Source organism: Melanerpes formicivorus, unplaced genomic scaffold (assembly GCF_026170545.1).
Source record: "Melanerpes formicivorus ecotype bairdi unplaced genomic scaffold, bMelFor1.0.p_v2 SCAF_2917, whole genome shotgun sequence".
NCBI lineage: Eukaryota > Metazoa > Chordata > Aves > Piciformes > Picidae > Melanerpes > Melanerpes formicivorus.
This window is the reverse complement of record NW_027145268.1, coordinates 546-25,161: the sequence shown is the minus strand read 5'-3', so window position 1 is coordinate 25,161 and position 24,616 is coordinate 546. Positions and strand designations below refer to the sequence as shown.

Below are 24,616 nucleotides of genomic sequence, written 5' to 3'. Positions count from 1 at the left end.
CCAGACCTCCCCCTCCAGAGGCCATCTCCCTCCCCCAGACCTCCCCCTCCAAAGGCCATCTCCCTCCCCCCAGACCTCCCCCTCCAAAGGCCATCTCCCTCCCCCAGTCCTCCCCCTCTAGAGGCCATCTCCCTCCCCAGACCTCCCCCCTCCAGAGGCCATCTCCCTCCCCCCAGACCTCCCCCTCCAAAGGCCATCTCCCTCCCCCAGACCTCCCCCTCCAGAGGACCTCTCCAGCCCCTAGACCTCCCCCTCCAAAGGCCATCTCCATCCCCCTGACCTCCCCCTCTAGAGGCCATCTCCAGCCCCCTAGACCTCCCCCTCCAAAGGCCATCTCCAGCCCCCAGACCTCCCCCTCCAGAGGACCTCTCCAGCCTCTCACCTTCCACATCCTGCAGCTCCTCATAGACTTTGTGCGATCACAGTCCTCATCCTGGCCTGCTCCCTGCGAGCCTCCACTGCCTCCTGCCCCGCTGGGAAGGGTCCTGGGGTGAGGACTCAGCACCCACCTCCACCTTCCCCCCCTGCCCCCTGGGCCAACCTCACCAACACCTGGAGCCTTCTGCCCAACTTCCTGCAGGGTTTAGCCCAATTCTCATTGGGCTTTGGCTTCCCCCTCCCCAATGCTCTGCCAGATTTTGCCCAATTCTCTTTGCTCTTGGCCCAATTCTGTTTGGTTTTGCCCAATTCTGTTTGGTTTTGCCCAATTCTGTTTGGTGTCTGCCTAATTCTGTTTGGTTTTGCCCAATTTTGTTTGCTTTTAGCCCAATTTCCTTTGCTTCCAGCCCAATTTCCTTTGATTTTGCCCAATTTTTGTTTGGTTTCTGCCCAATTTTCTTTGCTTTTGCCCAATTTTGTTTGCTTCTAGCCCAGTTTCCTCTGATTTTGCCCAGTTTTGTCTGCTTTGGCCTCATTTTGTGAGCTTTCTGCCCAGTTTTGACTTCTAACCAATTTTGTTTGCTTTTGGACCAATTTCCTTTGATTTTGCCCAATTTTGTTTGGTTTCTGCCCAATTTTGTTTGCTTTTGCCCAACTTTGTTTGCCTTTGGCCCAATTCTGTTTGCTTTTGTCCAATTTTCTTTGACTTCTGCCTGATTTTGATTTTTCCCAATTTTCTTTGCTTCCTGCCCAATTTTCTTTGACTTTGCCCAATTTTGTCTGCTTTTATCCAATTTTGTTTGCTTTTAGCCCAATTTTGTTATGCTTCCAGCCCAATTTCCTTTGATTTTGTCCAATTTTGTTTGCTTTTGTCCAATTTTCTTCGATTTTGGCCTAATTTTGCTTTTTGCCCAATTTTCTTCACTCCCTGCCCAATTTTCTTTGACTTTGCCCAATTTTCTTTGCTTTTGACTCCATTTTCTTTGCTTCCAGCCCATTTTTTTGCTCTTTGCCCAATTTCTTTGATTTCTGCCCACTTTGTTTGCTTTTGGCCCAATTTTGGCTGATTTTGCCTAATTTTGGTAGCTTTCCCCCCCAATTTCCTTTGGTTTTGCCCAATTTTGTTTGCTTTTGGCCTTTTTTTGTTTGATTCTGCCCATTTTTGTTTGATTCTGCCCATTTGCTTTGCCTTTTGCCCAATTTCCCTTGATTTTGCCCCATTTTGTTTGATTCATGCCCAATTTTGCTTGATTTTGGCCCAATCTCTGGAGGAGCTCAAAAGATCATTTTAAAGCTTATTTAGGCTCAATTTGGCCAATTTTAATCCATTTCCCCCCAATTTCCCACTGCTTTTGCCCCAATTTTCCTTTCTTCTGACCCAATCTCTAGGAGGAGCTCAAATGATCATTTTTAAGCTGATTTTGCCTCAATTTGGGCAAATTTTACCAATTTCCCCCCCAATTTCTCACTGGTTTTGCCCAATTTTGCTTGATTTTGACCCAATCTCTAGGAGGAGCTCAAATTATTATTTTTAAGCTGATTTTGCCTCAATTTGGCCAATTTTAATCCATTTCTCCCCAATTTTCAGCAGGATTTGCCCACTTTTGCTTGATTTTGACCCAATCTCTAGGAGGACCTCAAATGATCATTTTTAAGCTGATTTTTGCCTCAATTTGGGCAAATTTTCTCCATTCCCTCTCCATTTTTGCTTGCTTTTGCCCCAATCTCCCTTAGCCTCCTGCTGGACATTCAGCCCCAGTTGGTTGGCGCTGAGATTCCTCCACAAAGAAGGAGGAGACCCAGGAAGCACTTCCCAGAATTCCAGGGAATTTCCCCCCCCCCACTTCCTGGACCCCAAAAAGCAAAACCAGGCCCCCCAAAAAGAGGCAAATCCCCAAATTTGGTGACTCTGAACCCCGCTGGAGCCCCCCAGGGACCTACCACGGCCTTGGCCCTCTGAGAGGTTCAACCTCAAGAACTTCAACTCCTCCATGATTTCCAGGTCTGGAAGGGGAAAGGGGAAGGGGAATGGGGATGGATTATCCCAAGGAATCAGCAAATCAGCCTGAATTGGCCCAAATTTGCCCAGTTCCTGCCTTATTTGGGGGGAGGTTGGGAATCCCAGGGCAGATGGAGCGAATTTGGGCCAATTTAGGGCAAGTTTGGGGCTGAGCTGGGAATTCCAGAGCAGATTTGGACTTCCCAATGGAGGACTTTTGGGTCCCAGCTGCAGAATTCCAGAGGAGTTTCCAAATTTTCCCAATTTCTGCCTTTTTTGGGCTTAAATTTGGGATTCCGGAGCAAATTGGCCAAATTTGGGCAAATTTGCCTCATTTCTGGCACGTTTGGGGACCTGAGTGTCCCAAAGTGTGGAATCCCTCAGCTCCACATCCCAAAGGGGGAATTCCACCCACCCCCTGCCCAGGGCTGGGCAACCCCAGGCCCCGCGGTGGCCACCAGCCAGGCCTGGAAGCCCTGGCTAAAAATGGTCGCTTTCTGGGGGGGGGGGAATTGAACCAAATCAGCTCTTTTTGGCCCCAATCTGAGAGCCACTTACACTTGACCACGGCCAAAGCGAAGAGCAGAGCCCAGGCCACGAAGCTGAGGGCCACCAGGAGGTAGAGGACGGCCACCGAGGTCACCCTGCGGCGGCGGGCGCCGGCGGGCTGGGGCTCGCCTGGGTGGGAGAGATGGGGGTGAGACCAACGGGGGTTGGGGTCCTCCAACCCAAGGTGGTTGTGGTGGTGGTGGTGATGGTGATGAAGGTGGTGGTGGTGATGGTGATGTGATGATGGTGGTGATGGTGATGGTGGTGATGAAGGTGGTGGTGGTGATGGTGGTGATGTGATGATGGTGGTGATGGTGGTGGTGAAAAAGGTGGTGATGGTGATGAAGGTGGTGGTGATGAAGGTGGTGGTGATGGTGAAGGTGATGATGGTGATGTGGTGATGGTGATGGTGGTGAAGGTGGTGATGGTGATGAAGGTGGTGGTGGTGATGGTGGTGAAGGTGGTGGTAGTGGTGAAGGTGATGGTGATGGTGGTAGTGAAGGTGGTGGTGGTGATGTTGGTGGTGATAGTGATGAAGGTGGCGGTGAAGGTGGTGAAGAAGGCCTCACCTTTCTGGGGGGATGAGTTGGGCGCCGCTGGTTTGCCAGCCAGGATGTAAAGATCTGGGGGGAGGAAGGCAAAACGGTGACTTGGGGGCATTTTGGTGTAATTTTGGGGCGCTTGGGGGCATTTTGAGGCATTTTGAGGTCACTTTGGGGTCATTTGGGGTTATTTTGGGGTAATTTGGGGGCATTTTGGGGTCGATTTGGGGTAATTTTGGGCATTTGGGGGGCATTTTTGGGGCATTTTGGAGGCAGTTTGGGGCGTTTTGGGGTCATTTTGGGGTCACATTGGAGCATTTTGGGGTCACAGTGGAGCATTTTGGGGTCACTTTGAGGCATTTTGGGTCAATTTGGGGTATTTTGGGGGTCATTTTGAGGCACTTTGGGATCACTTTGAGGCACTTTGGGTCATTCGGGGGCATCTTGTGATCATTTTGGGGTCACTTTTGAGGCACTTTGGAGTCATTTGGGAACATTTTGGGGTAATTTGGGGACCTTTTGGGGTCAATTTAGGTCATTTTGGGGCATTTGGGGGGTGAGAGTCCCCAAACTGAGGTGGGTTTGGTTCTACCTTTGGGCTGAAGGTCTTCTGAGGTCCCCTTGGGGCCCTGCTCTGCCTCGGCCACGGAGACGTCGTCGTAGTCATCCTCAAAGCTGTCCGGGGAGGCTTTGGGAGGGAATTGGGTGAAATTCCAGGGATTTTGGGGCAGGCAAGGGAGGGAAGGAAGCCCCCAGAGGACCACAAGGCTCTGGGCTCAGCCTCCAGCCAGTTCCTACCCCAGCTCAGCGCTGCAGCCGCCCCAGCCAGGGGCTGCCAGCTTGGCCAGGAGCTCGCTGCGGGGTGGGGGCTGGGGGGGGGGGGGAGGGTGGCAAAGGCCTTTGCAGCCTTTTTTTGGGGGCTTTTAACCAAATTTGACCTTTTTTGCACCACTTTCCCCTCCCTCCCAGCCCCTCCCCTTCCCCAGGGGGTGTGTGTGTGAATTTTGGGGCTATTTTGGGGGCCATTTGGGCTGCGCTGAAGCCGAGCGAGGAGGGGAAGTGAGGCAGGGGAAGGCACCTTGGGGACTTCTGCTTTTTGCCCCTCCCCCCCCCCCAAAAAAAGGCTAAAAAAGGGCAAAATGGTGCAAAAAAAAAGGGCAAAATGGTGATTTTTGTTACCAGGTCTGAAGTCTCCCCCCGGGGTTGTTCTTCCAGCCACTGAGTAAATGCCTGCTTGGAAAGAGAGAGGGGAGGAGAGGATGGAGGGGAGCCCAAAGCCCCCCCCGGGGGAGGGGGGAGAGGGAGGAATTTGGGGTGAAAAAGGGAGATTTTGGGGCAAAGGAAATGGAGATGGGGAGCAAAAATGGGAGGTTTGGGGTAAAATTGGAGATTTGGGGGGGTTAAAAGACAGATTTGGGGGCAAAAATGGAGATTTTGCAGGTAAAAAATGGAGGGTTTGGGGTAGAAATTGGAGATTTGGGGGAAAAAATGGAGATTTGGGGGGAAAAGGGATTTTGGGGCAAAAATGAAGATTTTGGGGTAAATATTGAGATTTTGGGCAAAAAGTGAGATTTTGGGGTTAAAATGGAGATTTTGGGGTAGAAAATGGAGATTTGGAGGGGAAAATGGGATTTTGGGGCAAAAAAGGGAGCTTTTGGGGTAAAAATGGAGATTTTGGGCAAAAATTGGAGATTTTGGGCAAAAATTGGAGGTTTTGGGGCAAAAATGGAGATTTGGGGGTTAAAATGGAGATTTTTTTGGGGGAAAATGGGGATTTGGGGGTAAAAATGGAGGTTTGGGGGCAAAAAAGGGAGATTTTAAGGTAAAAATGGAGGTTTTGGGCCAAAAAAAGGATATTTTGGGGCAAAAATGGAGATTTTGGGGTAAAAATTGCAGATTTGGGGGGAATGGAGATTTGGGGGAGGAAAAGGGATTTGGGGGCAAAAATGAAGATGTAGAGCAAAAAAATGGAGATTTTGGGTCAAAAAATATTTGGGGGCCAACATACGGAGATTTTGGGGCAAAAATGGAGATTTGTGGTAAAATCTGGAGATTTGGGGGGGAAATTGAGATTTTGGGGGCAAAATTGGACATTTGGGGGCAAAAGTTATTTGGGGGCAAAATTTGGAGATTTTGGGGCAAGAAAAGATTTTGGGGCCAAAAATGGAGATTTTTGGACATAAAAATGGAGATTTTGGAGCAAAAAAAATATTTGGGTGCAAAAATTGAGATTTGGGGGCAATGTTGATGATGTGTAGGAAAAAAATGAGATTTGGGGGCAAAAAAGGGAGACTTTGGGGCAAAAGTAGAGATTTGGGTGCAAAAAGTGAGATTTTGGGGCAAAACCTAAGGATGTGGGGGAAAAACAAAGGAGATTTGGGGGTGGTCACCAAGGACATGCCGAGGACACGCCAAGGAGCCAGCAACATGCCAAGGACACGCCAAGGACACGCCAAGGGCACACCAATGCCAAGCCAACCACACCCAAACATGCCAAGGACATGCCAACCACACATTAACATGCCAAGGCCACGCCAAGGCCATGCCAAGGACGCGTTAAGGATGCACCAGGGACACACCAAAGACACACCAATGACACACAAAGGACATGCCAAGGCCACAGCAAGGCCATGCCAAGGCCGTGATAAGGCTACACCAAGGACACACTAAGGCCATGCCAAGGCCACACTAAGGCCACACTAAGGCCACACCAAGGCCACACCAAGGACACACTAAGGCCACATCAAGGCCATGCCAAGAACATGCCAAGGCCACACCAAGAACACACTAAGGCTGCATCAAGGCCATGCCAAGAACATGCCAAGGCCACACCAAGAACACACTAAGGCTGCATCAAGGCCATGCCAGGAACAGACTAAGGACATATGAAGGCCATACCAAGGACACATCAAGTCCATGTCAGGGCCGCACCACAGCCATGCTAAGAACACACCAAGGCCACACTAAGGACACATTAAGGCCACGCTAAGGCCGTGCCAAGGACACACCGAGGCCACTCTAAGGCCACATCAAGGCCACACCAAGGACACACTAAAGCCACACCAAAGCCATGCCAAGAACACACCAAGACCATGCTAAGGGCACACCAAGGCCACACCAAAGCCATGCCAAGAACACACCAAGACCATGCTAAGGGCACACCAAGGCCACACCAAGAACACACTAAGGCTACATCGAGGCCATGCCAAAGACACACACTAAGGCCACACCAAGACCACACTAAGGACACATCAAGGCCATGCCAAGGCCACACTAAAGACACATCAAGGCCACGCCAACGACACACTAAGCCCACGCCAAGGCCACACAGAGAGTCTCTCTCTCCCCCCTCCCCGCTTTACCTCCTTGTCTCACCAGCCTCACACCGGCCGCCCCCGGAGGTCCCAACCAGTTGCCGTAGGTCTCCTGCCCGGCCATGGCTTACTGGGACCAGTAAGGGCAGAGCCAGCCAGGGCATGGCCCCAGTAACCCTCCCCCTCCCCCTCTCCCCTTCCTCCCCCTCCCTCTCCCCCTCCCCTCCCCCCACCCCCCCAGTTCACCCAGTTCAGCAACTGGGTTTCGGTTCCTGCTCCACTGAGGTGGAACCGAGGCAGGGGACGGGGGGGGGGAAGTCCACTCTGGGGTGGGAGGGAACTGGGATGGACTGGGGGGGAACTGGGATGGAGTGGGAGGGGGACTGGGGTGGAGTGGGAGGGGAACTGGGATGGAGTGGGAGAGGAATCTGGGATGGAGTGGGAGGGAACTGGGATGGAGTGGGAGAGGAATCTGGGATGGAGTGGGAGGGAACTGGGATGGAGTGGGAGGGGGACTGGGGTGGAGTGGGAGAGGAATCTGGGATGGAGTGGGAGGGAACTGGGATGGAGTGGGAGGGAACTGGGTGTGATGGGTGACCACCAGATGGATAAGGAACTGGCTTGATGGCTGCACCCAGAGAGTGGCTGTCCATGGCTCCATGTCCCAGGGGAGGCCAGGGACAAGCAGAGTCCCTCAGGGATCAGTCCTGGCACCAGGCTTGTTCAACATCCCTGTGGGTGCCATGGGCAGTGGCACTGAGTGCACCCTCAGCAGGTTTGCTGCTGACACCAAGCTGTGTGGTGCAGCAGACAGCTGGAGGGAAGGGATCCAGCCAGAGGGAGCTGGGCAGGCTGCAGAGCTGGGCACAAGCCAACCTCAGGAGTTCAATAAGAGCAAGGGCAGGGTCCTGCAGCTGGGGGGAGGCAATCCCAGGCACAAATCCAGGCTGGAAAGCAGCCCTGAGGAGAGAGCCTTGGGGGTGCTGGGGGAGGAGAAGCTCACCAGGAGCTCTCAGTCTGCACTTGCAGCCCACAAAGCCAATCAGATCCTGGGCTGCATCAGGAGAAGTGTGGCCAGCAGGGCAAGGGAGGTGATCCTCCCCCTCTGCTCAGCTCTGGGGAGACCCCACCTGGAGTACTGCCTCCAGCTCTGGAGCCCCTATGGCAAGAGGGATCTGGAGGGGCTGGAAGGTGTCCAGAGCAGGGCCAGGAGGATGAGCAGAGGGCTGGAGCTGCTCTGCTGTGAGGACAGACTGAAGGAGTTGGGGCTGTTCAGGCTGGAGAAGAGAAGGCTCCCAGGTGACCTCCTTGTGGCCTTCCAGGCTCTGCAGGGGGCTCCAGGAAGGCTGGGGAGGGACTGCTCAGGATCTCAGGGAGTGATAGGACTGGGGGGGATGGAATGAAGCTGGAGGTGGGGAGATTCAGGCTGGAGGGGAGGAGGAAGTTCTTCCCCATGAGAGTGGTGAAGCCCTGGAATGGGTTGTCCAGGGAGGTGGTTGAGGCCCCAGCCCTGGAGGTGTTTAAGGCCAGGCTGGCTGAGGCTCTGGCCAGGCTGATCTAGTGTGGGGGTGTCCCTGCCCATGGCAGGGGGGTTGGAACTGGCTGATCCTTGTGGTCCCTTCCAACCCTGAATGAAACTATGAAACTGGGATGGAGTGGGAGGGGAACTGGGATGGAGTGGGAGGGAACTGGGATGGAGTGGGAGGGGAACTAGGATGGAGTGGGAGGGAACTGGGATGCAGTGGGAGGGGAAACTGGGATGGAGTGGGAGGGAACTGGGATGGAGTGGGAGGGGACTGGGATGGAGTGGGAGGGGAACTAGGATGGAGTGGGAGGGAACTGGGATGCAGTGGGAGGGGAAACTGGGATGGAGTGGGAGGGAACTGGGATGGAGTGGGAGGGGAACTGGGATGGACTGGGGGGGAAACTGGGATGGAGTGGGAGGGGAACTGGGGTGGAGTGGGAGGGGAACTGGGATGGACTGGGGGGGAAACTGGGATGGAGTGGGAGGGGAATCTGGGATGGAGTGGGAGGGGGAACTGGGATGGAGTGGAAGGGAACTCCTCCCCCCCCGCCCAGTTCTGGTTCATATCGCGACAGAAGCAGGAGGCTGAGTCCTTTTCCAGCTGAGCTTGGGTTCATATCACGACAGAAGGGCTTTATTTGCTCATTTGATCCCCTCTGTGTCTGGCTTGGCCTGGCTTGGCCTGGCCTAGTGCAGCCTGGTCCAACATGGCTTGGCCTGGTCCAGCCTGGTCCAACCTGGCCTGGCCTGGTTTGGCCTGGCTTGACTTGGCTTGGCCTGATTTGGCCTGGCCCAGCCTGGTCCAACCTGGCCTGGCCTGCTTCGGCCTGGCTTGACCTTTCTTGGCCTGGCCTGGTCCAGCCTGGTCTGGACTGGTTTGACCTGGTCCAGCCTGGCTTGACTTGGTCCAGCCTGGTTTAACCCAGCTTGACATGGTTTGGCCTGGCTTGACCTGGTCCAGCCTGGCTTGACCTGGTCTGACCTGGTCCAGTCTGGCCTGACCTGGTTTGACCTGGTCCAGCCTGGCTTGACCTGGTCTGACCTGGTCCAGTCTGGCCTGACCTGGTTTGACCTGGTCCAGCCTGGCTTGACCTGGCCTGACCTGGTCCAGCCTGGCCTGACCTGGTCTGACCTGGTCCAGCCTGGCTTGACCTGGTCTGACCTGGTCCAGCCTGGCCTGACCTGGTCTGACCTGGTCCAGCCTGGCTTGGCCTGGCCTGACCTGGTCCAGCCTGGCTTGGCCTGCTTTGGCTCGCTTTGGCCCGGCCCCTCCTAGCAGGGCCTCTCGCAGACCCAGGCCTGGGCGTTGGCGCAGGGGATGTCGTTCCAGAAGCCGCGGGGGAGGATGGTGGCGCAGTCCTCGCCCTGGTGCCCGGCGTCGTTGGGTTCCCCTTTGCCCCAGAAGCTGCCAGGGGGACACAAACAGCACCCTGGGGGCACAGCTCCACCCCAGGGGCACAGCTCCTCCTCCTCCAGACCCTCCCCCTCCTCCTCCAGACCCTCCCCCTCCTCCTCCAGACCCTTCCCCATCTTCCTTGCCCTTCTCTGCCCACTCTCCACCCCCTCCCTGTCCTCCTTGTGCTGAGGGCCTCACAGCTGACCCCAGCCCCCCAGGGGTGCCCTCCCCAGTGCCCCCAGCCCCATGGGGACCACCCCTGCCCTGCTCCTCCTGCTCCAGGCCAGGCTGCTGGTGGCCTCCTTCCTCTCCAGCCCCCTGCTGACCGTCACCCCCCAAGGGTCCTTCCCCACCAGGCCCTTTCCAGCCACTCTGCAGCCTCCATGGGGTTTGGGGGACCCAGGGGGAGGATCAGCCCAGAGGGCCCAAGGGGCACTACTTTTTGGGGTGGTTTCTGGTGGATTGAGGCCACAACAGGACCAAACTCACGAGAGGGCCAAGGAGGAACCATCCAACCACTCCCAGCGACCTTCGTGGTGCATGTCGGTGAGGCCCAGCCAGAAGACCTTGTTCTCCATCAGCTGGTTGGCCACAAACACCTGGGGGGAGGAAGAGGAACCCCAAGGGGAAGCATCAGGAAGGGAATGGAGAGAGGTGGTGGAGAAAGGTTGGGAGAGGCAAGGTTGGGAGAGGCAAGGCTGGGAGAGGCAAGGTTGGGAGAGGCAAGGTTGGGAGAGGAAAGGTTGGGAGAGGCAAGGTTGGGAGACCAAAGGTTGGGAGAGGCAAGGCTGGGAGAGGCAAGGTTGGGAGAGGCAAGGCTGGGAGAGGCAAGGTTGGGAGAGGCAAGGCTGGGAGACCAAAGGTTGGGAGAGGCAAGGCTGGGAGAGGCAAGGCTGGGAGAGGCAAGGTTGGGAGACCAAAGGTTGGGAGAGGCAAGGGTGGGAGAGGCAAGGCTGGGAGAGGCAAGGTTGGGAGAGGCAAGGCTGGGAGAGGAAAGGTTGGGAGAGGCAAGGTTGGGAGACCAAAGGTTGGGAGAGGCAAGGCTGGGAGAGGCAAGGCTGGGAGAGGCAAGGTTGGGAGAGGCAAGGCTGGGAGAGGCAAGGTTGGGAGAGGCAAGGCTGGGAGAGGCAAGGTTGGGAGACCAAAGGTTGGGAGAGGCAAGGCTGGGAGAGGCAAGGCTGGGAGAGGCAAGGCTGGGAGAGGCAAGGTTGGGAGAGGCAAGGCTGGGAGAGGCAAGGTTGGGAGAGGCAAGGCTGGGAGACCAAAGGTTGGGAGAGGCAAGGCTGGGAGAGGCAAGGCTGGGAGAGGCAAGGTTGGGAGAGGCAAGGCTGGGAGAGGCAAGGTTGGGAGAGGCAAGGCTGGGAGACCAAAGGTTGGGAGAGGCAAGGCTGGGAGAGGCAAGGCTGGGAGAGGCAAGGTTGGGAGACCAAAGGTTGGGAGAGGCAAGGGTGGGAGAGGCAAGGCTGGGAGAGGCAAGGTTGGGAGAGGCAAGGTTGGGAGAGGCAAGGCTGGGAGAGGAAAGGTTGGGAGAGGCAAGGTTGGGAGAGGCAAGGCTGGGAGAGGAAAGGTTGGGAGAGGCAAGGTTGGGAGACCAAAGGTTGGGAGAGGCAAGGCTGGGAGAGGCAAGGCTGGGAGAGGCAAGGTTGGGAGAGGCAAGGCTGGGAGAGGCAAGGCTGGGAGAGGCAAGGGTGGGAGAGGCAAGGGTGGGAGAGGCAAGGGTGGGAGAGGCAAGGTTGGGAGAGGCAAGGTTGGGAGAGCCAAGGCTGGGAGAGGCAAGGCTGGGAGAGGAAAGGTTGGGAGAGGCAAGGTTGGGAGAGGCAAGGCTGGGAGAGGAAAGGTTGGGAGAGGCAAGGTTGGGAGAGGCAAGGCTGGGAGAGGAAAGGTTGGGAGAGGCAAGGTTGGGAGAGGCAAGGCTGGGAGAGGAAAGGTTGGGAGAGGCAAGGTTGGGAGACCAAAGGTTGGGAGAGGCAAGGCTGGGAGAGGCAAGGCTGGGAGAGGCAAGGTTGGGAGAGGCAAGGCTGGGAGAGGCAAGGCTGGGAGAGGCAAGGGTGGGAGAGGCAAGGGTGGGAGAGGCAAGGGTGGGAGAGGCAAGGTTGGGAGAGGCAAGGTTGGGAGAGCCAAGGCTGGGAGAGGCAAGGCTGGGAGAGCCAAGGCTGGGAGAGGCAAGGTTGGGAGAGGCAAGGCTGGGAGAGCCAAGGCTGGGAGAGGCAAGGTTGGGAGAGGCAAGGCTGGGAGAGGCAAGGAATTTGATGGGATGTTATGGAATTCCATGGGATTTGAATGGCATTTCCGGGGCTGTTACTGAGATTTGGTGTGACCTTATGGCATTGTGTGGGATTTTAATGAGATTTATGGGATGTCTATGGGATGTTTATGGGATTTAGTGGGATTTCATGGGATTCTATGGAATTTTTGGGGGATTTTAATGGCATTGGATGGGATTTTAATGAGATTTAATGACACTTTAATGAGATTTGATGGGATTTTACTGAGATTTGATGGGATTTCAGGGGGTGTTCGTGGAATTCCCTGGGATTTTCATGGCATTTGATGGGATTTCAATGAGATTGAATGTGACTTCATGGCATTTTATGGGATGTTTATGGAGTTTTGTGGGATTTTTTGGGGTGCTTATGGAGTTTTATGGGATATTATGGCATTTTATGGGATGTTATGGCATTTAATGGGATGTTAATGAGATTTTATGGGATGTTAATGAGATCTAATGGGCTTTTATGGGATGTTGATGGAATTCCCTGGGATTTTCATGGCATTTGATGGGATTTTCCCCCTCCATTTTCCTGGGCTTGTGGTGGGAGCCTCCTGGCATTTCCCCACTCACATTTTCCTGCTCGCTGTCGATGATGACCAAGTGAGCTTCAGCCTGGGCACAGAAGTCTTTGGCCTGCAGCCAGGGGCTGGTGGTGGTGGAGAAGTAGTAGCAGGTCCTGGCAAACTGCTGCCAGCCAGGAGGACAGCGAGTGCAGAGGATTCCTGAGGGGGAAAGAGTTGGGATTGAAGGCAAGGAGTCGCCCCCTGGGTGGGGGTTGGGGGTCAAGCTGCCTGATGCTCCTCACCGGAGAGGCTGTGCACAGCCTCCAGGGCTGCGTGCAAGGACTCCAGGGATTGGTTCTGCTTCTGCTTCATCTCCTCCAGCTGCTGCTGAAGTGGCTTCAGCAGGGCCTGACTCTCTGCCAGGAATAGAGGAAGAGGTTGAAACTGGGGAGGGGGGGGTTTCAGAAGAATCAATCAATCAGCATTTTCAGGGCTCCCTTCCCCTTTTCTGGGGGTGTTGCCCTCCTGGCCCTGCTGATGCTGTGGGTTTTGCTTCAGGGAGGGTCAAGCTCTCCAGAAGTCAATCAGTGACACTTCAGGGAGTCACAGGAGGGTTCTGCTTGGAGAAGACCTCTGAGGTCAGCAATTGACTCCCAGGGCACCACCCAGCCAAGGAGCTCAGCAGCTTGGAGACCTCCTCCCAGGGCTGGGGGCTCCACCACTGCCCCCTGGGCAGCCTGGCACAGGCCTGGCACAGCCCTGCAGGGAGGAACAGTTCTGCTCCTGGCCAAGCTCAGCCTGGCCCTGGGGGCAGCTCCAGGCTGCTGCCCCCCTGCTGCCAGCCCTCAGCACAAGAGGGCTCAGCCCCAGCTGGCTGCAGCCTCCTGGCAGGGAGCTGCAGAGAGCCAGAAGGGCTTCCCTCAGCCTCCTCTGCTGCAGCCTCCACCGCCCCAGGGCCCTCAGCTGCTCCCCACAGCCTCTCCAGACCCTTCTCCTCCTCCTCCAGACCCTTCTCCTCCTCCTCCAGACCATTCTCCTCCTCCTCCAGACCATTCCCCTTCTCTTCCTCCTCCTTTCCCTCCTCCAGACCCTTCCTCCTCCTCTTCCAGACCCTTCCTCCTCCTCCTCCAGACCCTTCCCCAGCTTCCTTGCCCTTCCCTGCCCACTCTCCAGCTCCTCCAGGTCCTCCTTGGGCTGAAGGGCCCACAGCTGACCCCAGCCCTCCCTGGGTGCCTTCCCCAGTGCCCCCAGCCCCATGGGGACAATCCCTGCCCTGCTCCTCCTGCTCAAGGCCAAGCTGCTGATGCCCTTTTCTTTGGCCACCTGGGCACACCTTCAGCCCCCTCCAAGATCCTTTCCCACCAGGCACTTTCCAGCCCCCTCTGCCCCCAGCCTGGAGCTGGGGCACCCAAGATGCAGGACCAGGCAACTGGCCTTGGGTGAAGCTCATCCAGATGGCCTCACCCCAGGGCTGCAGCCTGGCACAGATCCCTCTGGAGAACCCTTCAGCCCCTCCCAACTCAAAGCCCTTCCAGTGACAAAAGGCTTTTTAGGGTGGTTTTAACCCAGAAAAACCTTTCCCCTCCTTCAATCTCATCCTTCAGAAGGTCTCAAAGTCAGGAAGCTCCCTTCAGGCTCTCCTGAAGGACCTTTCAGTGCCTTTAGCACCCACCAAAAGCTTGGGGAGGGGATGGGGAACTGAAGCCTTCCCCATCCACATCAGGGTCCTCACCCAGGGCCTGGATGCGACCCTCCAGCTCCTTGCTGCTGCCTTCCTCTCTGCCCTGCGCCGCCTCCTGCCGCACCTCCTCCACTTCCCTGGACACTGGAAGGTGGAGGATGTCCATTTGGGACCTCACCTCGGCCCTGCCTCCCCCCCCCCAGGATGCAGGATGCTGCCCAAACTGCCCCCCCCAGCCCCCCCCTGCTTTTCTCTTGGAGGTACCATTCAGAAGCTGGCTGTGGAGCACCTTGAGGTGGTCGGAGAGCTGCTGGTCTGCAAGGGAAGGAAAGAGGAGGAAAGCTTCAAGCAAGCCTGGAGCCTCTTGGGTTTCATCTCTTGGGTGGAGAGAGCACCCTGAGGGGTAAAGGGGGGGATCTTGGAGGGGTTTGAGGGTGCCAGGGAGACATTTGGGGGTGGGAAGTCCTACCAAGGGTGCGGTGGAGCTCGGAGAGGTTGTGCCAGGCGGCGGCGTGGACCTCCTTGGTCCTCAGTTTGGCTTCTTCCAGCTCTTCCCACGCTGAGGAGGCTGGGGGGAGGAGGGCAGAGTGGTTGGCACATCCAGGCCTGGGCTTCCATCCTAACTGGGAGCCACTTTTTTTGCCCCCTCCTTTGGTGTTTTCACCCAAAGCCTGGGTGTGGGGGGGAGGGAGGGGGACTCACCCCTCCGGAGGCTCACAGCGGTCAGAGCCATGAAGAGCACCAAGGTGAGGGCCAGGAGAACGTAGAGCAGGGCAATGGCTTTGTGTGGAGGTGAGGTCAGGCTGGAGAGCACTGCAAGGAGGTGGAAACAACCCCAAATAACTGTGTCCTCCCCCCCCCCCAAATTGCTGTTTTCTGCAGAAGAGAATGGGGAGGGAAGATCAACCCCAAAATGAAGCTCCTGGACGGCTCCACCACCCTCCCAGCAGCCTCCAAACCTCTCCTGCCTGGATTGGGAGCCAAGCACACATCAAAGGCCCCTGGAGGAGGAGTGAAGGAGGCCAACAGATGAAGGGTTTGGACAATGTGAAGGTGATCCTGGGGGCGAATGAAGGAAATCTGGGGCCAAGGGAGGAAATTAGGGCAAAAAGGAAAGGAATTTGGACCCCAAATGAAGGCAATTTGACCCCAAATGAAGAAATTTGGACCCCAAATGAAGAAATTTGGACCACAAAGAAGGAATTTAGGATCAAAATGAAAGAAATTAGGAGAAACGTAGGAGAAATTAGGACACAAATGAAGAACTTTTGGCTAAAATGAAAGAAATTGTGACCAAAATCAAAGAGGTTTTGACCAAGATGAAAGAAATTAGGACAAACATGGGAGAAATTAGGGCCCAAAGGGAAGAATTTGGGACCAGAAAGAACGAATTTAGGAGCAAAATGAAAGAATTTAGGAGCAAAATGGAAGAATTTAGGAGCAAAATGGAAGAATTTAGGAGCAAAATGGAAGAAATTAGGCCAAATATAGAAGAAATTAGGACACAAATGAAGAGATTTTGACCAAAATGAAAGAAATTGTGACCAGGATGAAAGAAATGTTGACCAAGGTGAAATTTGGAACGAGATGAAAGAAGTTTTGACCTAAAGGAAAGAATTTAGGACCACAAGGAAAGAAATTAGGACAAAGATAGAAGAAATTAGGAGAGAAGTGAAGACATTTTGATCAAAATGAACGAAATTAGGACAGAAATGAAAGAAATGTTGACTAAAAAGAAAGAACTTAAGAGAGAAATGAAAGAAATGAGGCCAAAAATGAAGAAGTGTGGAGGAAAATGGAATCATTTTGAGTGAAAGGAAGACATTTGGGGCAAAATAGAAGAAATCAGGAGCAAAGTGAAGGCATTTTGACCCAAATCAAAGAAATTGTGCCCCAAATGCAAGAAATCAGGACAGAAATGAAAGAAAATTTGACCAAAATGAAAGGAATTGGGACAGGAATAGAAGACATTTTGACCAAAATGATGAATTTTTGACCAAAATAGAAGAAATTTTCACCAAACCCATGAAATTTTGACCAAAACAAAGACATTTTGACCAAAATTGTGAAATTTTGAGCACAAGGAAGATGGTTTGACCAAAATAATTGAATTTTGACCCAAACCATGACATTTTGACAAAAATTAAAGAAACCTTGACCAAAATGATGACATTTTGACCAAAATCAAGAAATTGTGATCAAAGTGAAAGAAAATTTGACCAAAATCATGACATTTTTGATCAAAATGAAGACATTTTGACCAAATAATGAAATTTTGACCAATATCAAGAAATTATGACCAAAATGAAAGGTATGTTGACCAAAATTAGGACATTTTGACCAAAATCAAGAATTTTTTACCAGAGTCAAGAAATTGTGATCAAAATGAAAGAAAATTTGACCAAAATCAGGAAACTTTGACCAAAATGAAGAAGTTTTGACCAAAATGAAGAAGTTTTGACCAAAATGAAGAAGTTTTGACCAAACTGAAGACATTTTGACCAAAATCATGAAATTTCGACCAAATCATGAAATTTTGAGCAAGATCATGAAATTTTGTCCAAAATCAATAAATTTTGACCCCAAATAAGGAAATTTTACCAAAATGATGATTTTGGACCAAAACCGTGACATTTTGACCAAAATAATGAGATTTTTGATGCACATCATGAAATTTTTGCCCCCAAATGGAGACATTTTTATCAAAATAATGAAATTTTGACCAAAATGAAGAATTTTTGACCAAAATGAAGAATTTTTTACCAAAATGAAGAATTTTTTGACCAAAATCATGAAATTTTGACCCAAAAGGCAAGCAATGAGGTCAAGAGTGGAAGGAATCATCCCCAAAGCACTGAACAAAGAGCTGGAGACCAAGCCAACAGCTCAAGAGGTTCCAGCCCCCTCCAAGCCTCTCCTTCCTCCCTCCTGCCCCAACCTGCAGTCAGGAAATGGAAGGAGAAAAGGAGGCCAAAGGCCTCAAATCCTCCACTTTGGGCTCTCAAGGAGGTCCCCAGAGCTGCTCCTCACCTCCTTTAGGTCTCCCCCTTCTGCTCTTCCCCCTCCAGCTCCATCCCCTCAGTCAGGTCCCACTTCTCATAGCTGCTGCTGGGACCTTCTGCAGACATCTCGGAGCCTTTGGTCGTCTTGAGCCTGACCCCAGGTGGCTGTGGTGGGGGAGAGGTAGAGGAGGAGAGGGGGAGGGGGAGAGGTGGAGGGGGAGAGGTGGTTGGGAGGTGATGGGGGAGAGGAGGTGGAGAAGAGGTGGTGGAGGAGAAGTGGAGGAGAGGTGGTGGAGGAGAGGCAGTGGAAGAGATGTGATAGAGGAGAGGAGTGGAGGAGAGGAGTGGAGGAGATGTGGAGGAGATGAGGTGGGGGAGAGGTGGTGGAGGAGAGGCAGCAGAGGAGGAGAGGTGGTGGAGATGTGGTAGAGGAGAGGCAGTGGAGGAGAGGAGGTGGGGGAGAGGAGGTAGGGGAGAAGTGGAGGAGAGGTGGTGGAGGAGAGGTGGTGGAGGAGATGTGGTGGAGGAGATGTGGTGGAGGAGAGGCGGTGGAGGAGATGTGGTGGAGGAGATGTGGTGGAGGAGATGTGGTGGAGGAGATGTGGTGGAGGAGAGGCGGTGGAGGAGATGTGGTGGAGGAGATGTGGTGGAGGAGATGTGGTGGAGGAGATGTGGTGGAGGAGAGGCAGTGGAGAAGCTGTGGTGGGGTGGAGAAGGGAAATGCTGAGGTTTCAGACCTCCCATTTCCCAGAGGGAAGGAGAACTTTGCACACTCAGGGACCTCTGAAAGCTTCTGAGAAGCTTGGGTGGTTCCTCACCATGAGTCAGCTCAGGGACATCCTCCAGGTCTCCCCTGGTGTCCCCCTCCAGGGACTGTGCTTGGCTCCTGGGTGTCCCCCGGGGGTCCCTGGAGAGTTTTATGGGGGGTGGACTCGGTGGGGAGCTCATGGGTGGTCCCCAAGGTCACCTGGATGTCCCTCAGGGCACCTTGAGGGGGTCCCTGGGGGGTCTCAGGGGAAGGTCTCCTTGGCAGGGGGGGCTCATGGGTGGTCCCCAAGGTCACTTCGATGGCCCTGAGGGTCTCATGGAGGAGAGTTGGGCTCCTCCCTGCCCGCAGCTCCTCTCTCCATACCGGGAGCGGCTCAGGGATGCTCCGAGCCGCGCCCCCCTCCTCCCCCCACCCCGCCCCCCGGCCCCACCTCTCCAGGCCCCGCCTCAACCTCCGGTCCCCCTCCTCCTCCCCCCTCGCCCCAAACCGGAGCTCCGCCTCCGGCTGCGGGCGGGGCCCCGGGGCTCCACCCACCCCCGGGGCTGGGCTCCGCCGCTCCGCACCGGGAGGAGGACCGCGGGGGGGGGGGGAGGGGAAGGACGGGGAGGTGCTGGGACTCCTCCGGGGGGGGGGGGGAAATTGGGAGGCTAGGGGCTTCAGAGACCCTCCCCCCCCGGGTGCCCCCCACGAGTGGCTTTGGGACCGTGGGACCACCACCCCCACCCCCCCACCCCCCCGGGACCCCTTCCCCGGTGTCTTTAGGTCCGTGGGACCCCTCCCCACCACCACGGGGGGACCACCCTGGGGACCCCCCCACCCCCCCCGCGGGGGGCTTTGGGGCCGCGTAACCCCCCTGGGCTCCCCCCCACGGGTGGCTTTGAGACCGTGGGACTCCCCCCAGAGCCTCCCACTCGTGGCTTTGGGACACACACACCCCCCCCCAGAACCTCGTCTTTAGGTCCGTGGGACCCCCCCTCAGACCCCCACCCCCCCCGGGTGCCTTTGGGGCTGCGGATCGCCCCCGTGGATGACTTCGAATCCGTGGGACCGGACACCCCCCCCACACACACGGGTGGGTTTGTGTCCGTGGGTCCCCCCCAGCCCCCCCGCCGGGTGGCTTTGTGACTGCGGGGCCCCCCGGCCACGCCCCCTCTGGGTGCCTTTGTGGCCGTGGGACACCCCCCACCCCCCCCCCAGACCCCTCCCACGGGTGTCCGTGGGGCGTGGCCGTCCCCTTCCGCCTCACCTGGCGCAGGTGACGCTGCCGCGGTGGCTGCCGGGGCCTCGCCATGGCCACCTCTGCCCTCTTCATCCTGGACCTCAAGGGCAAGGTGAGGACCCCCCCCAAAAATAAACCTCCCCCCGGACTAAAGACCCCCCCCAGAATCCCGCGTGGGTTCATTTGGGTGGGGGGAGGACACTTTGCTGCCCTCTCAGCACCTTGAGGTTCACTCAGGGGTAGGGCTGGACCCCCCTGGGGACCCCCCCTGGTGCCTTTGGGGCTGGGGTGAGAGATATGGGGAGGGGGTCCCCCAACTTCTAACCCCCTCCCCCCACTCCCAAGCGCCCCCCCAAAACCCCTCGTGGGTTCGTTTGGGTGGGGGGGTGAGGACACTTTGCTGCCCTCTCAGCACCTTAAAGGTCGCCCGTGGGTCCGGGTGGGACCCGTTGGTGACCCCCCTCTGACTTTGGGGCTGGGGGTGATTGATATGGGGGAGGGGGTCCCCCCCAACTTCTAACCCCCTCCCCACACTCCCAAGCCCTCCCCAAAACCCCGCGTGGGTTCATTAGGGTTGGGGGGAGGATACTTTGCTGCCCTCTCAGCGCCTTGAAGCTCACCCAGGGACCCCCCTGGGGACCCCCCGGTGCCTTCGGGGGCTGGGGAGTGAGAGATACGGGGCGGGGGTCCCCCAACTTCTAACCCCCTCCTCCTCTTCCAGCCCCTCATCAGCCGCAGCTACAAAGGCGACGTGGGGCTGGGGGACATCGAGAACTTCCTGGGGGTCGTCCTGCAGAGGGAGGAGGAAGGAGCCCTGAGCCCCCTCCTGTCCCACGCCGGGGTCCACTTCCTCTGGATCAAACACTCCAACCTCTACTGTATCCTTCGCCACTCCCGGGGGGGGGGGGGACGGGACCCCCCCTCCCCATTCATTTCGGGACCCTTTGGGTCCCCCTCGATTTTCCTTGACGCCCCCTCCCCCCTTTTTTGCCCCCCTCCCAGTGGTTGCTACCACCAGGAAGAACGGCAACGCCCGCCTTGGTTTATTCCTTCCTCTACAAGGTGGTGGAGGTGAGGTCGGGGGGGCGGGGGTCGGTTTTATTTGAGGGGGGGGGGCTTCGGGAGGGGGTCTGGATGACTCCCTCCCCCCCCCCAAAAAAAAATCAAGGTCTTCTCGGAGTACTTCAAGGAGCTGGAAGAGGAAAGCATCAGAGACAACTTCGTGGTCATCTACGAGCTCCTGGACGAGCTGATGGACTTCGGCTTCCCGCAGACCACCGACGGGAAGATCCTTGCAGGAGTGAGGGGCGGCAAGGGGAGGAGGAGGGGGGCAGCGGGGTGGGGTCTCACCTCTAAACCTCCATCCCATCCCCCCCCCCCCCAGGTACATCACGCAAGAGGGCAACAAGCTGGAGAGCGGCAGGTCGCGGGTGCCGACCACGGTGACCAACGCAGTGTCCTGGCGCTCCGAGGGCCTCCGCTACAAGAAGAACGAAGTCTTCATCGACGTCATCGAAGCTGTCAACCTCCTGGTGAGGGGCAGCCTCGGGGGGGCACCTGGTAAAGGGAAAAGGGGGGTGGGGGGCACGGGAGGGTGGGAGCGTGGGGTGGGGAGGGGGCGGAGGGAAGGGTGGGATGGGGCTGAAGTGGGGCTGGGGGGGGGGGGCTGAGGGTGGCAGCCTCCTGCTGAAGGCACTCAGAAGGGCACCTGGCAAAGGGGAGGGGGCGTTGGCACGGGAGGGTGGCGCCTGGGGTGGGGAGGGGGCGGAGGGATGGGTGGGATGGGGCGGGAAGTGGGGCTGGGGCCGCCCACGGAGGTGCCATGGTGCTGGGGTTGGTGCTGGGGTTGGCCACCGAGGTGCCCACTGGCGGTGCCACGGCGCTGGGGCCGGCCACGGAGGTGCCCAGGGAGGTGCCACGGCGCTGGGGTTGGTGCTGGGGGTGGCCACGGAGGTGCCCACGGTGCTGGTGCCGCCCACGGAGGCGCCCTCGGTGGCCCACGGCGGCGGCGCCGGGGTTGCCGTCGGAGGTGCCCACGGCGCCGGTGCCCCGCAGGTGAGTGCCAGCGGCAGCGTCCTGCTGAGCGAGGTGGTTGGCACCATCCGGCTGAAGGTTTTCCTCTCGGGGATGCCGGAGCTGCGCCTGGGGCTCAACGACAGAGTCCTGTTCGAGCTGACCGGGAGTGAGTGCCACCCGCGGGGGGGCCTCGGGGGGGTGAGGGGTGGGGGTGGGCACCGCCTCAGCCCTTCCGTGAGCCCTGTGCCAACCTGTGCCAGGGGGCAAGAACAAATCGGTGGAGCTGGAGGACGTCAAGTTCCACCACTGCGTGAGGCTCTCTCGCCTTCGACTCCGACCGCACCATCGCCTTCATCCCCCCCGACGGCGACTTCGAGCTCATGTCCTACCGCCTCAGCACCCAGGTGCCAGCCGGCCACGCCCCGGCCCCCCGCCCCCCGGCCCCGCCCCCTGAGGGGCACGGAGGTCACCGCCCCCCATCCCCATCCCCCCCCCCCCCCCCAGGTGAAGCCTCTGATCTGGATCGAGTCGGTGATAGAAAAGTTCTCCCACAGCAGAGTGGAGATCCTGGTGAAGGTGAGAGGGGAGGGGGAGGAGGAGAGGAGGAGAGGAGGAGAAGAAGGAGGAGAAGGAGGAGGAGAGGAGGAGAAGGAGGAGGAGGAGAGGAGAAGGAGAGGAGAAGGAGAGAGGAGGAGAAGGAGAAAGAGAGGAAGAGAGGAGGAGGAGAGGAGGAGAGGCAAAGGAGAAGGAGGAGAGGCGAAGGAGAGGAGGGGAGGAGAAGGAGAGGAGAAGGAGAAGGAGAGGAGGAGGAGAGGAGGAGAGGAGATAGGTGAAGAAGGAGGAGAGGAGGAAGAGGAAGAGAAGGGAGAGGAGGAGGAGGAGGAGGAGAGGAGGAGGAGGTCACCACCACCACTACGGGTGGCAGCCCCTGGTCGGGTGCCCACCCGAGGCGCCCCCTGTGCGCCCCCTGAGCGCCCCCCGTGTGCCCCCCAGGCCAAGGGGCAGTTCAAGAAGCAGTCGGTGGCCAACGGGGTGGAGATCTCGGTGCCGGTGCCCAGCGACGCCGACTCGCCCAGGTTCAAGACCAGCGCTGGCACTGCCAAGTACCTGCCCGAGAGGAACCTGGTGGTGTGGAGCATCAAAGCCTTCCCAGTGAGGATGCCAACCCCCAGCACCACACCCCCCCCGCCGTGCCAGCCTGGGTGCCAGCCTGGCACCGTCCCCAGCCCCCTGGGGTGCCCTGCAGGGGGGTAAAGAGCTCCTGATGTGTGCCCAGCCTGGCACCGTCCCCAGCCCCCTGGGTGCCCTGCAGGGGGGCAAGGAGCACCTGATGTGTGCCCAGCCTGGGTGCCAGCCTGGCACCGTCCCCAGCCCCCTGGGTGCCCCTGCAGGGGGGGCAAGGAGCACCTGAGGGGTGCCCAGCCCGGGTGCCAGCCTGGCACCGTTCCCAGCCCCCTGGGTGCCCTGCAGGGGGGTAAAGAGCTCCTGATGTGTGCCCAGCCTGGCACCGTCCCCAGCCCCCTGGGTGCGCTGCAGGGGGGTAAAAGAGCTCCTGATGTGTGCCCAGCCCGGGTGCCCAGCCCGGGTAGCACTCTGGGTGCCAGCCTGGCACCGTGCCCAGCCCGGTGGGTGCCCCTGCAGGGGGGCAAGGAGCACCTGATGCGTGCCCACTTCGGGCTGCCCAGCGTGGAGAAGGAGGAGGAGGAGGGGGAGGCCTCCCATCTCTGTCCGCTTCGAGATTCCTTACTTCACCGTCTCGGGCATCCAGGTGCCAGCTGGGCACGGGGGGGACGGCGGCCAGGGGGTCCCCAGGGGCAGGGGGACACGGTCCGGGGGTGGTGGCACCGGAGAGGGGGGGCAGCGTGGAGGGGATGGGGGTCCCAGGGGGGCTCCAGGATGGTGGGGATGGGGTCCAGGGGGTCCTCAGGGTGGTGGGGATGGGGTCCAGGGGTGCATGGAAGGGGTCCTGGGGGTCCTCAGGGTGGTGGGGATGGGGTTCAGGGGATAGGGTCCTGGGGGGGCATGGAAGGGGTCCTGGGGGGCTCCAGGGTGGCGGGGATGGGGTCCAGGGGATGGGGTCCTGGGGGTCTCCAGGGTGGTGGGGATGGGGTCCTGGGGGGGCATGGAAGGGGTCCTGGGGGGCTCCAGGGTGGCGGGGATGGGGTCCAGGGGATGGGGTCCTGGGGGTCTCCAGGGTGGTGGGGATGGGGTCCTGGGGGGGCATGGAAGGGGTCCCTGGGGGGGCTCCAGGGTGGTGGGGATGGGGTTCAGGGGATGGGGTCCTGGGGGGCTCCAGGGTGGTGGGCATGGGGTCCAAGGAGACAAGGAAGGGGTCCGGGGGGGGGGTCTTCAGTGTGCTGGGGATGGGGTCCTGGGGGGGGCAGGGATGGGTCCAGGGGGTCTCCAGGCTGCTGGCCCCAAAGCATTTGGGGGGGACAAGCTTGGGGGGGGGGAGTCCCCGCAAGGGGACTTCAGGGTCTGCAGGGGGTACCCGGGGGGGGTGCGGGGTGGTCCGGGTGCCCCTGGGGGGGGTCCGGGTGCCCCTGGAGGGGGGGGGGGTGTCCATCCCTACCTGTGCCCCCCCCCCAGGTGAGGTACATGAAGATCATCGAGAAGAGTGGGTACCAGGCACTGCCCTGGGTGCGCTACATCACCCAGAGCGGGGGTGAGGTGCGGGACCCCCCGAGACCCCCCCCCGGGGACCCCCCCTGAGACCTCCGACCGGGGGGAGACCACCCTCTCCCCCGCCCCCCTCCCCCTCACTTTCCCTCCCTCTCCCTCCTGCAGACTACCAGCTCCGCACCAGCTAAGGAGGGGAAGTCCTCGCACCCCTCGGACCACCCCCCCCAGACCCTCCTGGACGCCCCCAGACCCCTTTTGGACTCCCCCAAACCTCTCCCCTTGGACCCCCCCAACAAACATCCCCCCCCTTGGACTGCCCCAAACCCCCCTTGGACTCTTCTCCTCTATCCCAGTAAAGATGGAGCTGAGAGCACCGTCCCCGTGGGATCTTTTTTTGGGGGGTCTGGGAAATCTGGGGGGTCCTGGGGCGCTCCGGAGGGGCGTTTGGGGGTGATCGGGGGGCAGGGTGGGCCCCACCGGCTGAGCCGGCAGCGTTGCCCTTTTAAGAGCGGAGGCAGAAGCCGCTGGAGGGGGCGGGGCGGGGGCCGACTGGCAGAGGGCGGGGCAGGGAGAAGGGGGCGGGGGACTGCGGGGCGCGGTGACGTAGCCGGAAGCCGCCGTACAGCACCGGAAGTGAGGGCACCGGAAGTCGCGGGGCTCACGTTGGGGGCCCGCGATGCCGGAGCCGCAGCTGCGGGGTGAACGCCGCCTTCGCGGAGCGCTACGGCCGGTACCGGCGCCGGGAGGAGCTGCAGCGGCGTGAGCGGGGAGCCGGGGCGGGAGCGGGACCGGGGGCGGAGCGGGGTCCGGGGCGTAATGGGAACCGGGG

At 58.2% G+C, this 24,616-nt stretch overlaps 2 protein-coding genes across 2 annotated transcripts; one reads left to right on the top strand and one right to left on the bottom strand.

Annotated features, from left to right (window-relative positions):
• Window positions 1–8,924: 8,924 nt before the first annotated feature.
• LOC137440386 (CD209 antigen-like protein C) lies at window positions 8,925–19,240 on the bottom strand. Its single transcript, XM_068136664.1, has 11 exons — window positions 19,177–19,240; window positions 17,980–18,068; window positions 17,190–17,326; window positions 14,862–14,972; window positions 14,629–14,727; window positions 14,424–14,474; window positions 14,211–14,303; window positions 12,781–12,894; window positions 12,546–12,697; window positions 10,193–10,302; window positions 8,925–9,712 (listed from the first exon to the last, which is right to left on the bottom strand). Exons 4-11 carry the CDS (start codon window positions 14,890–14,892, stop codon window positions 9,580–9,582), a joined length of 783 nt encoding a protein of 260 aa, XP_067992765.1. The 5' UTR covers window positions 14,893–14,972; window positions 17,190–17,326; window positions 17,980–18,068; window positions 19,177–19,240; the 3' UTR covers window positions 8,925–9,579.
• LOC137440387 (AP-1 complex subunit mu-2-like) lies at window positions 19,155–24,071 on the top strand. The gene is given in 15 exon segments (XM_068136665.1): window positions 19,155–19,261; window positions 19,871–20,027; window positions 20,152–20,183; window positions 20,185–20,220; window positions 20,318–20,442; window positions 20,528–20,681; window positions 21,205–21,331; window positions 21,426–21,490; window positions 21,492–21,569; window positions 21,670–21,741; window positions 22,159–22,317; window positions 22,807–22,872; window positions 22,874–22,933; window positions 23,755–23,830; window positions 23,953–24,071. Coding segments are annotated over 15 exon segments (1,272 nt in total). The 5' UTR covers window positions 19,155–19,219; the 3' UTR covers window positions 23,976–24,071.
• Window positions 24,072–24,616: the final 545 nt, after the last annotated feature.

Bases quoted from the DNA above. Each gene is read 5' to 3' on its own strand.
- LOC137440386 (XM_068136664.1), bottom strand. From the start codon at position 14,892: ATGGCTCTGACCGCTGTGAGCCTCCGGAGGG. The intron at 14,475-14,628 runs GTAGGACTTCCC...CTTCCCTTGCAG, and splicing joins CGAGCTCCACCGCACCCTTG to ACCAGCAGCTCTCCGACCAC. The intron at 9,713-10,192 runs GTGAGTTTGGTC...TCCCCCTGGCAG, and splicing joins GGTTCCTCCTTGGCCCTCTC to CTTCTGGGGCAAAGGGGAAC.